Raw genomic sequence first — 12,260 nt, 5'->3', positions numbered from 1 at the left:
CCTAACTTCTAAAACACCTAAATCGAACTAATCGTAAGCCGAAAGGAAAATGACAGGAAAATGTTACCCGTGATGTCTATTTCTCAAACCCTACTATACTTGTGGGGACATTTGACCCTCACAAGTAGATTAATATAAGCACACACACACACACACACACACACACAGCGAGAGAGAGAGAGAGCACCTGAAGTCCTCGTCGACCTTCTTGAAGCGGGCCTGCTCCCTGGGCAGCGCCCCGCGTCCAAAGATGGGCTCCAGGTAAACCCAGCGCCTCTGGATGGCGTTCAGGCTGAGCAGGTACTCGTCCAGGTCCGACAGACGCACCTCCCACAGACTCACCTGGACGCACGCACGCATGCATGAGAGAGAGAGAGCAAAGAGCAACACCGACATGAGCTCACATACAGCAGAAGACACGCCGAGTAAGACCTGAGATGATTCTTAAAAATGTTTTCTAAATCCTAACAGTTTTTTGAAAAAATAAATAAAAAATATTTTTCAATATTTTTCAAAAATAGCAGATCTACAAGTTCATAGCGCGGCACTCGGTGCCGCGCTATGAGCTTGTATATCTGCTATTTTTGAATAGCCAAATAAATCTAAAGTGACAAAGATGCGTTCCAGGTCTTACTGGGTTAAGATTTATTTGGCTATTCAAAAATAGCAGATATACAAGCTCATAGCACGGCATTCGCTTGTAGATCTGCAATTTTTTATTTAAATAGTGGAAAATTTGAATAATCTTTGAATATATATATAATATATATGTTTTGAAGCGAATATTTTTAACTTCGATCTGTGCTTCTGGGGGTCCCTGGAACAACATATTTTGAGATGGGGGTCCGCGACCAAATACATGTCATTTTGGGGGTCCTTGACATGGAAAAGGACCCCGATCTCAAAATGTTTTGTTCCAGGGACCCCCAGAAGCAAAGATTTGAGTTATAAATGTACGCTTAAAAAATTGATAATTTGATTTGCAACAAATTTTCACAAAAATAAATAAATAGCAGATCTACAAGCTCACAGCGCTACGAGCTTGTATGTCTGCTATTTTTTAATAGCCAAAGTATAAGATAATGGTTAAAGTGGTCAAAATCTAAAATGACAGACGCTTCCCCATCGGTTTGAATGGGTTAATAATGTGTTGAAAACTGACCTTGTCCTGGAAGCCGCTGTAATATGGAGAGTCCTTCAGAGACTGCAGCAAGCAGCGGTTATCTCCCACCTGGATAGAGGAGCAGAGTGGAGAGAAAGTCTACTATCTGTCCCATCTGGCCTACACATACACACTAGGGCTTTCACCAACTAGTCGACTAGTATAACCACTGGTCGACCTTGTTGGTACTAGTCGAATAGTTAAAAAAATAAATAATAATCTTCTTCATTGTTTTAATGGCCCATTACTATTATCATTATCCTCCTGCCGTTATTTTTTATCAAAAGGGGGTCAAAAGTATGCCCAATAATAGCCTATTATTGGGCAATAACCCCCTTTTGAGGATCCTTGGAGACGCTGCTGTGCCAGAAGCACTTCCCCTAAAACGGCATGAAAATAAAGGCAGGAGGATAATAATAATAGAAATGGCATTAAAACAATGGCAAGTAGTTTGTGACTAGTTTGCCACTACAAATAACGCGGCGCCCCCACGCCAGCAGGTGTCTTTTAACTGCCGCCTTCTGAGAAAGTGGCGAGGAAGTACACAGTAATAACACCTGTGAAGGAAGTAAGGAAGAGGCCCAATCTCTTTCCAATAATGGCCGCTGTGCATAGAGCCTATATTTTGTGAGTACCTGGTTGACTATGTCCTTCCAGTCCTTGATGAGGGTGAGCGTGTGTGCGGTGCTGTCGGTGTACTCGGTGAGGTTGAAGGCCGCGGCCGCGCCCCACAGCTCCAGCTCCCTGAGGGCCTCCCTGATCGTCACCTCTGCCTGAGCACGGCTGTTCAGGTCCTACACACGCACACACACGCACACACACACGCACACGGTACATAATTTATGCCCACCCAGATTGACACTGATACAGGACTAGCAATAAAGATGCATATTAGGTATTTTGCATGGTGTGAGAGCTGCGGTATTCTTTGGCCACAAACGCACGCAGAGTTCACAGTATGAGCTGTGAAACATAAATATCATTGAGCAATCGGAACTAGCCTGGTTCCAGCCGAATCTGCCTTTGCAAAATCGCATCGCACTTTAGCCCTCGGCAGATTAGGTCTGGCCCCCCTCCATAGACATTCCATTTCTCTCCCTCCGCAGTGGTGTGGCGCCAACCAGGGCCCAGTATCCAAATGTGGGCGGGCTTATCACCTTATTTGGAGCAATGACGTACAAGGAAGCACTGCTCTGATTAGTTCGTGAACAAGGAAGCACTGCTCTGATTGGTTTAGGTCTAACCAATAGAGTCCGTTTGGATCTTTTTGTAACCGCCCCTTGGAATTTATTTTATCGTTGATAGGGACCAGACTAATATCCACGCAGTGTGTCGTGTGATATTGTCTGGCCACGCGAGGCTAAATCGGAACAGTATCAGGAACCGGTATCGGAATCAACGCATTGAATCAGTATCGAAAAAAATATATATAATAAATATATATATAATATATATTTATTTTAGCGAACATTTGCAACTGATTGTTTTTTTTATTTTTTATGTATGTTGCTATATATCAGTGGTGCTCAAACCTTTTCATGTCAAGGACCCCCAAAATTATATGTATTTGGCCGTGGACCCCCATCTGAAAATATGTTCCAGGGACCCCCCAGAAGCAAAGATTTGAGTTGGAAATGTATATTAAAATATAAAAACATTGCGGATCTACAAGCTCATAGAGCATATGAGCTTGTAGATCTGAAATCTAAATAAATCTTAAAATGACACAGATGCGTTCCCGGTTTTAATGGGTTAAGTGGTTAACGATACCCAACCCTAGCGTGCGTGCGTCTGCGTGCGTGCGTACCTTGAGCTCCAGGGCCTTGTCTATGATGGTGTCGGCCACGTTGAGCAGGTGGTTGAAGGTCAGGTTCTCCAGGGTGGTTCCTCTGGGCAGACCCAGCAGGCGGAACATGTCCAGCCAGTGGTCCTGAGACAGGTGCTCTCCACGCACGTACTTCAACACCGGAACCACACTCTGCACCAACACACAATGAACTCAAGGTTAGTATAGGTAACTAAAACTAATGAAACAACACACTTTTTTCTTTTTTTTTCTCCTGGCCTTTTTGAATCTCGTCCCTGACTACTAAGCAGTGGTGGAAAAAGTACTCAAATTCTTTACTTAAGTAAAAGTACCAATACTGCAATATAAAAATACTCTGTTACAAGTAAAAGTCCAGAATTAAAAATTTACTTTAGTAAAAGTACAAAAGTATTGGCATCAAAATGTACTTAAAGTACCAAAAGTAAAAGTACTAAATATTTGAAAATAGCCGATCTACAAGCTCACAACGCGTCGCGATGCGACGCGTTGTGAGCTTGTAGATCTGCTATTTTCAAATAGCCTAGGTTTAAAATAGGTTTAAAGTGGTTAATGTATGTTTCATTATATCATAATTTATATCTGAAAAGTAACTAGTAACTAAAGTTTTCAAGTAAATGTAGTGGAGTAAAAGTACAATATTTGCCTCTGAGATGTAGTGGAGTAGAAGTAAAAGTATTGGAAATTGGAAATACTCAAGTAAAGTACAAATACCTCAGAATTGTACTTAAGTACAGTACTTAAGTAAATGTACTTAGTTACTTTCCACCACTGCTACTAAGCCTTTTCGAAAAATGATGAACTAATCATACCACACTGCATCTACAATTTCCCCCATACTTCAAGTGGCCTACACTCACCGATCACTGACTATACCAGGTACCAAATAAATAAATATACTAATAGGTAAATGGGGGGGGAAATCGTGAAATTAAATATTGAAGCACTTCATTTTGAGTACGGCAACTTGCTATGGGCCTAGTCTACAAGATTCGACACAACATTGGGATCCCCATGTATTTGTCAAAATACTTCCAAAACCTAAATGTAAGTCCACGATCATAACACCAGAGGCAGCTCCACTGATCATGTTCAACCCAGATTTGGCACAAACAAGGGAATGAACTCTTTCTCATGCTATTCAACAAAAATGTGGAAATGCCCTACCCAAAGGGGTAAAGGAGTGTAAAACCCTACTCACTTTCAAAACTGCCCTAAAGAATCACCTTCAGGAGGCTGCAATTCCAAACTGGCCCCTGTCAAAGTCTTAACCCCCCGACCCCCCCCCCTCCTCCTAAAACTGTCTATTGTACACAGTGGTGGAAAGTAACTAAGTACATTTACTCAAGTAATGTACTTAAGTACAATGTTGAAGTATTTTTTACTTTACTTGAGTATTTCCAATTTCCAATACTTTTACTTCTACTCCACTACATCTCAGAGGCAAATATTGTACTTTTACTCCACTACAATTATTTGAAAACTTTAGTTACTAGTTACTTTGCAGATATAAATCATTACATTATAAACATAAATTAACCACTTTAGCCCTAATTTATACCTAGGCTATTTGAAAATAGCAGATCTACAAGCTCACAACGCGTCGCATCGCGACGCGTTGTGAGCTCGTAGATCTGCTATTTTCAAACATTTTGTACTTTTACTTTTGGTACTTTAAATACACTTTGATACCAATACTTTTGTACTTTTACTCAAGTGCATTTTTTATTCTGGACTTTTACTTGTAACAGAGTACTTCTACATTGCAGTATTGATAATTTTACTTAAGTAAAACATTTGAGTACTTTTTCCACCACTGATTGTACATATTTCTTGTCTTTCATACCAGTAACATGTAAGCTGATTGTATGACGTTCTGCATAGTAGTGTATATTTGTATGTCTTCTTAAATGTCATCATGATTTGTGTGCGTGGGGATCTCATTTTAAATAAGCCACGTGCTTTTATGAGCGATCCAGTTTAGAGGACCTTGTATTGTGAAGTGTACTTGTACCATGTGCTTTTACCATGTCTTTCTAAATAAAGTATTCAATCAATCAATCAAGTATCAGGGACTGTGCACTTGTAGATCGGTTATTGTTGGTGTGTGACACCAACGCGCCAAGTGTAAATCCGGCTTTGCTGTTAAATATTAATAACAAATATATACATTTAATAGAAATGCTAGTGGCCCAGACCTCAAAAACATTAACCCACTGATACCTGGAACGCATCTGTGTCACTTTAGACTTCATTGGCTATTCAAAAATAGCAGATATACAAGCTCATAGCGCGGCACCGAGTGCCGCGCTATGAGCTTGTAGATCTGCTATTTTTGAAAAATCGTGAAAAAAATATTTTTTCTATTTTTTTCAAAAAACTGTTAGGATTTAGAAAACATTTTAAGAATCGGACTCAGGCCTTAATGGGTTAAAGGGATAGTCCATCCCAAAAATGACTTTATTCTATCAATTACACACCCCATGGAGACTTGAATTCATAGAGATTTTTTTTTGTTTTTGTGGCATTCCTAAGCCAATAATTTGATGACCGGCCGTGGCTACGGTAGGAGACTCAAAGTGTCAACTTTGAGTCTCCTACCAGAGACATTAGCATCTTTCCGCCAGTCATCGAATGATTGGCTTAGGAATGCCACAAAAACAAAAGAATCGCCATGAATTCAAGGCTTCATGGGGTGTGTACTGTAATTTATAGAAAATAGGTCATTTTTTTGGGTGAACTATTCCTTTAACCCATTTAGACCTGGAACGCATCATCTGTGTCATTTTTAGATTTGAGCTAAAAAAAAGCATTATTTTACACTTTGGCTATTCAAAAATAGCAGATCTACAAGCTCGTACAAGCTTGCAGATCTGCTATTTTTGGAAAATCGAGAAAATTGGTACAAATCTTTGAATATATATATTGTTTTAAAGCGAAATTTTTTAACTCAAATCTTTGCTTCTGGGGGGTCCCTGGAACAACATTAGATTTTAGATGGGGGTCTGCGGCCAAATACAAATAAGTTTTGGGGGTCCTTGACATGGAAAAGTTTGAGAACCACTGATATAGAAACATACGTTTTTCTTCAGAATGTAGAAGAACCTCTGGTCAACTGTAAATGAACTGGCTGCGACCTTTTTCTTTCATCCTGCCCGCTGTGATGGCATATGGCCAGTTGCCCACACAGTGCATTCACCAGGCAGAGACACCACACACACACACACACTCTTTTCATTTCTGCTTCGCTTTATTCACCACACACACACACACACACACACACACACACACACACACACACACACACACACACACACCAGTGACCTTTGAGTGGTGCATGCGGAATCTCCCGAATCTTGTTCATGTTTCAACTGTGATCAGATGGGCACTTTGCAATAAACTCAATTGAGCTCATACATACGATTACAATGCATTATAGACGGTCTATAATGCATTGTAATCGGGTCTGACCCGACCTTTAAGTAGGAAACATGTTTGTATAGGAAATGTTTTTTTAGCGTAGTTTTAGTCTTTTAAAACTAATACAAATTTCAAGGAATGCCATGAATTATAGGAGCTGAAACTAAAAGTTTGCTTTGAACGAGTATCTTTCTACTTCTTCGACGGTAGCCTCGGAAACCCAGGCTTTTTTTTTTGTTACAAAAGAAAAAAAGCCTGGGGGAGCGATGCAGGAACGATGGTCTTGGACCTTGTTATCTCCTAACCAATCAGAGTGCAGAGGGGCGTCGCTCTAAATTTGGTGACGTCAGCGTGCTCCGTGCACAGGCCGAGGGGGGGAGGGGAGGGGAGGCGGGGACATAGATTGGTGAAGCAATAGGAAGCCACGCACAAATCCAGGCGGCTGTGTTTGGGTCCGCCCTTCAAGACCATGGATTGAGCTCGTAGCCTCAGGCTACTTCGACGGTGGCTGAGGCATTGCTGCGTGCAGATAGGACACTGGCAGCAGCGGCTACCGAAGCCAACATGCTGTGTGTGGTGCTTACCCTACAACACGGTAAGCACCACAGCATGTTGTCTAGCTGTGGTGTAGAATAGAATTGTTGCCAGATTCTGTGAGAGAAACAAGCAACCAGGTCTAGGAAAACAAGCCCAAAAGAGGCGACTATGGGCCAAGTGAGCACTTTAAACATATACACCAGCTATTTGAAAATAGCAGATCTACAAGCTCACAGCGCGTCGCATCGCGACGTGTTGTGAGCTTGTAGATCTGCTATTTTCAAATAAAATCTTGGGGGGGTAATTATAATAAGCAGACCTGGCAACACTGGATGCAAGGAGTGAGGATACATTTTCACACTCACTTCACTTGTAAACCTGTTATGCAAAGTAGCTATTTGGGTATCGGCTCGTGAATCTTAGAGGAGGGGGGGGGTTCTAGCGTGCACTGTACCGTGCCGTACCTTGTGTGTGAACATTTTACCGGCCACAACCCCGGCCACTACCCAGGGTTGCCAGATCTGCTTATTATAATTTCCCTGCAAGATTTCATTTGAAAATAGCCGATCTACAAGCTCACAACGCGTCGCATCGCGACGCGTTGTGAGCTTGTAGATCTGCTATTTTCAAATAGTTGATGTATATGTTAAAGTGCTCATGTGGCCCATTGTTGCTTCTTTTGGGCTGGTTTTCCTAGACCTGGTTGCTTGTTTCTCTCACAGAATCTGGCAACACTGGTCCTACCCCGTGTGGCCCCCCATGACGCACCACTGCCTTTAAGTAAACTGTTACCACAAAAGGGTCACTCCGACAGCTTTCAGGGAGATTCCTGGCCATGGTCATGGCACGCACAGCACAGCGTATGTTACTGTATGACATGTCTTTGACATAGTCATCACAAAACTCCCTGGTCTATACCTATATGGCCTTGAGAGTGCCATTTTGGTGCCGCAGCGTCACACATCACCGGTTTGGCCCCTGTTTGGCTTGCCTCAGACCACTCTGGGAGTGCAAGGGGCCAAAATTGGCACCCTTTTTCGGCCCCACTGAGCCCACTTTGGCCCAGGTCCTAATATATGGAAACGGTGCGGGTATTGACTGAGGTTTGGCTCAACGGTCATGTCATGGTGACAGAGGTCCGTCCCTTAAGCCAATTTTAAAAGCCTTGCGCCCAACGTGGGGCTCGAACCCACGACCCTGAGATTAAGAGTCTCATGCTCTACCGACTGAGCTAGCCGGGCCTGTTGGGAACAAGATAGGCCCCCCATTTTAGGACTAGAACAGTGACCCCTGGGCACCGGCCTACTCGGGAAAGATGCAAATAGGGAATGCATGCCACACCCTGTTATACAATACCCGCTATATACGTTGTCAGAGTACCCGTTGTAACCGTCTGTCTGTCTGTCTGTGTGTGTCCCTTTTATGCCCATATATGGAGATACCTGATGTTATCAGTATATGGACATCTATGTGGGATGTGCGTGTCTGTGTGTGTGTGTGTGTGGGGGGGGGGGGGGGGGGGTGTAGGAAGGGCCTTGTACAGTGCTAATTGTCTGTGGTGAATGTCTGAAGAGTGCAAATTGACTGTGAAAAGTGAACTGACTAAGAAGTAATCAAATGGCAGGTGCGGGGAATTTGGCAAATCAAGCTTAGGCTGGCGTTTCAATTGGCTTTTTTGGGCCACGGCCAGACATAGACATATAAACAGGGGTGCACATAACTTTTTAGGTCTAGTACTCAGAAGAGCACCTGGAGATGTGACTTGGTGCGCACAAAATAAATGGTCCCGTGCCATTTTGTGGGGGGGAATTCAGCACGGTGCCCACCGGACAGTTTTGTCAACGGGGGGGGGGGGGTGGTGGTGGGGTTTGCTGCACGAGAGAAAAGGACGCTCTGCTTCCAAATTCCGCCGATTTTCGCCGTTTCTTTTTCTCTCACGCCGTTTGGTGAAGCCCCCAAGGTTGGTGCCCTGTGCTGCGCTGTTTTTATCCGTCAGATTGGGACGTTCACGGCATATTTTTGCACCATTACGGTGCGTTCATCATCGGTGACGAGTGCCTCTAACAGCCGCTGCTGGCTGCGTGCACGCAGTGAGGCAATGCGAGGCGATGCGAGACACGAGTGGCTGAGATGCGAGTGGCTTCAGGAAGTAAATTCCTAGCCTCGATCTCCAGGCTTTTATTTTTTAGTTTTGCTAAAAAATAAAAGCTTGGACATTCCTGTCCCAGCTGTTGGTACGCAAAAGCGCCTCGCGTCGTCTGATGTGCCACGCATTATTTATTTTGGGTGCGCATTCGCACCTGCGCACCAGTTATGTGCACCCGTGCATATAAAGGTAGACGCCTCCTTCGGCTCTGAGAGTAGGCAAGCTTCCGCGTCACGTGTGTCACAGAAGGGGGCGTTCGGTAGGCCAATCAGAGGCAGGTGGGGGCGGGTCTTTTCGTAAGAGGCAGCCCCGCAGTTAGACGCGTTGTGATTGGCCAGTAGTCTACGCGCTGTGATTGGCCAGTAGTCAACACGCTGTGATTGGCCAGTAGTCACTTTGAATGGTAGCTTGCCTACTCTAAAATGGTGACCGCGATACCAGTCGCTCCAACGAACTGCAGAGGCCAAAGAGGTATCTAGGTTTCTATATCTATGCGGCCAGAGCCTTTTCTGGTGGTTCTGGACAACCGCCTATCCGGGCCGACTTGACGCCGGGCACTGCACTCCCTCGGGAGATTCGGTGCATTCATTGCAAGTTAAAGTATGTGTCATATCTGCCCTGTGCCGTTTTGATTCGCAGAAATGTAATTTCTATGTATATGTTCAATGCCCAAAACTGTCACTAATCACAATTATTTTGCATGACAATTAATCATAAACTAAAATGTCAGATCGTGACAGCGCTGCTGGTCTGTGGTCATGACAGATGAAATCAGGGGAGAATTGCTCACCACATGATTCTCGTCCAAACAGGGTGGTTTCTTTACGCCTCTTTATGCCATTATTTATGCACACAGGTAAAGCTGCAAACCCTTTTCCATTTCTTTTGCTAGAATTATGATCCATAACCACTGAAACGACAGGAATCATCACTCAGTCAACCTCTTACGTTTGTATCGACGTCATGATCCATCGCCACAGTGTCCTTATTTCCTCATAATCGGCCCTTTTTCAAGACGTGTGAGCAAACCTCGCTCCTCTGAGTCCTTCTGACTCCTATCGAGTCAGAAGGACCCGACATCTCCTGTGGTTCCACTGTATCAGTGTCTGTACAGTGTACACCTACCAGAGCACCGCAAGAACTGTAACCTTAACGCATTAACCCTTTAAGACCTGAGAAGATTCTAGAAAGGTCTTCTAAATCCCAAAAAAAAATTGAAAGAAAAACCCAATTTTTTTTTCCTCGATTTTTCAAAAATAGCAGATCTACAAGTTCATAGCGCGGCACTCGGTGCCGCGCTATGAACTTGTATATCTGCTATTTTTGAATAGCCTAAAGAAATCTAAAGTGACACAGATGCGTTCCAGGTATCAATGGGTTAAGACCGGGAACGCATCTGTGTAACCACTTAAACCATTACTTTATACTTTGGCTGTTACAAAATAGCAGATCTACAAGCTCATCTGCTATTTTTTGAAAAATCGTGAAAATGTGTGCAAATCTTTGAGTATAGATATTTTTAAAGCAAACATTTTTTAACTCAAATCTTTTTTTTCTGGGGGTCCCTGGAACAAAACATTTTCAGATGGGAGTCCGTGGCCAAATACATTTAATTTTGGGCGGTCCTTGACGTGAAAAAGTTTGAGCACCACTGACGTTTTTTTTTCAGAAAACTGTTAGGATTTAGAAGACATTTGTACAATCCCCAGAAGCAAAGATTTGTGTTAAAATGTTCGCTTTAAAATATATATATTCAAAGAGATCTACAAGCTCACAGCGCAGCACTCGGTGCGGCGCTATGAGCTTGTATATCTGCTATTTTTTGAATGGCCAAAGAAATCTTAAAAATGACACAGATGCGTTCCCGGTCTTAATGGGTTAAAGTTCCAACGAACCTCAGCGAGGAACAGAAACTTGCCCCATGCCACCACCACCGAACACGTGACGGCTGTGTCACCCCTCTGTGGTCGGCTTCCCTCACAGTGTCCTCAGACACTCTGCCAGTTTAACAGCAGACAATAAACACGTCTCTTTTCTGAGTCAAACAACAATTTTCATGCCCTGTATCCAGTGGTGGAAAAAGTACTCAAATGTTTTACTTAAGTAAAAGTATCAATACTGCAATGTAGAAGTACTCCGTTACAAGTAAAAGTCTGGAGTTCAAATTTTACTTGAGTAAAAGTACAAAAGTATTGGTATCAAAATGTACTTAAAGTACCAAAAGTAAAAGTACTAAAATATTTGAAAATAGCAGATCTACAAGCTCACAACGCGTCGCGATGCGACGCGTTGTGAGCTTGTAGATCTGCTATTTTCAAATAGCCTATGTATAAAATAGGGCTAAAGTGGTTAATGTGTGTTTTATAATGTAATAATTTATATCTGCAAAGTAACTAGTAAGTAGTAACTAAAGTTTTCAAATAAATGTAGTGGAGTATGAGTACAATATTTGGATCCAAGATGTAGTGGAGTAGAAGTAAAACTATTGGAAATTGGAAATACTAAAGTAAAGTACAAATACCTCAAAATGTTACTTAAGTACAGTACTCAAGTAAATGTACTTTGTTGCTTTCCACCACTGGGTGGAAACCTCATATGTCCAAAACAGAATTCAAATTCAAAAGTAGCAGATCGACAAGCTCAAAGCGCGTTGTTTCGCACAGTGTTTCGAGCTTGTAGGTCTGCTACTTTTGTGTGATTATATATAGGGCATTAATTTACAAAAAAAATACACAAAATGTTAGATAATAATAATGGAGATAAGAGGTTTGTGCCGACGGGCGTAAACCTCCCCCCTACCCCAGAATATGGACGTTATGGTTCAAGTGGTTAACAGTGGCAGGAGTTCCCCTTTCTGTCGAACTCTGAACGTCCTAAATCACTTCTGTGGAAATGGCTATAGGTATTCCACCAAGAATGGTGCTATTCTATTAACCCATTCAATCCGGGAACGCGTCTGTGTCATTTTAGATTTCCTTGGCTATTCAAAAATATACAATATACAAGCTTGTAAATCTGCTATTTCTTTAAAAAAAAACGTGATTTTTTTTTTGAAAATCTTTGAAAATATACATACCTGAGACCGATTCTACAAAATGTCTTCTATATCTTAACAGGTTTCTGAAAAAACGTATGTTGCTGTAATATCAGTGGTGCTCAAACATTTTCAT

At 42.5% G+C, this 12,260-nt stretch overlaps 1 protein-coding gene across 1 annotated transcript in view; it reads right to left on the bottom strand.

The window, feature by feature from the left end:
• The window catches only part of LOC308085995 (cytoplasmic dynein 2 heavy chain 1-like), a gene marked incomplete at its 3' end in the record, with an annotated part of 147,389 nt that overhangs the window by 86,176 nt on the left and 48,953 nt on the right, over positions 1–12,260 (bottom strand). The window contains exons 27-30 of the mRNA XM_080429312.1: positions 2,970–3,140; positions 1,798–1,956; positions 1,163–1,231; positions 188–342 (exon numbers count right to left, since the gene is read on the bottom strand). Coding sequence (XP_080285438.1) covers positions 188–342; positions 1,163–1,231; positions 1,798–1,956; positions 2,970–3,140 — 554 coding nt within the window. The remainder of the gene's footprint in view (positions 1–187; positions 343–1,162; positions 1,232–1,797; positions 1,957–2,969; positions 3,141–12,260) is intronic.

The sequence above is a fragment of the Gymnoscopelus braueri genome (genome assembly GCF_963280865.1).
Source record: "Gymnoscopelus braueri genome assembly, chromosome: 5".
Classification (NCBI taxonomy): domain Eukaryota; kingdom Metazoa; phylum Chordata; class Actinopteri; order Myctophiformes; family Myctophidae; genus Gymnoscopelus; species Gymnoscopelus braueri.
The sequence above is the reverse complement of the archived record's forward strand: the minus strand, read 5'-3'. Positions and strand labels throughout refer to the sequence as shown.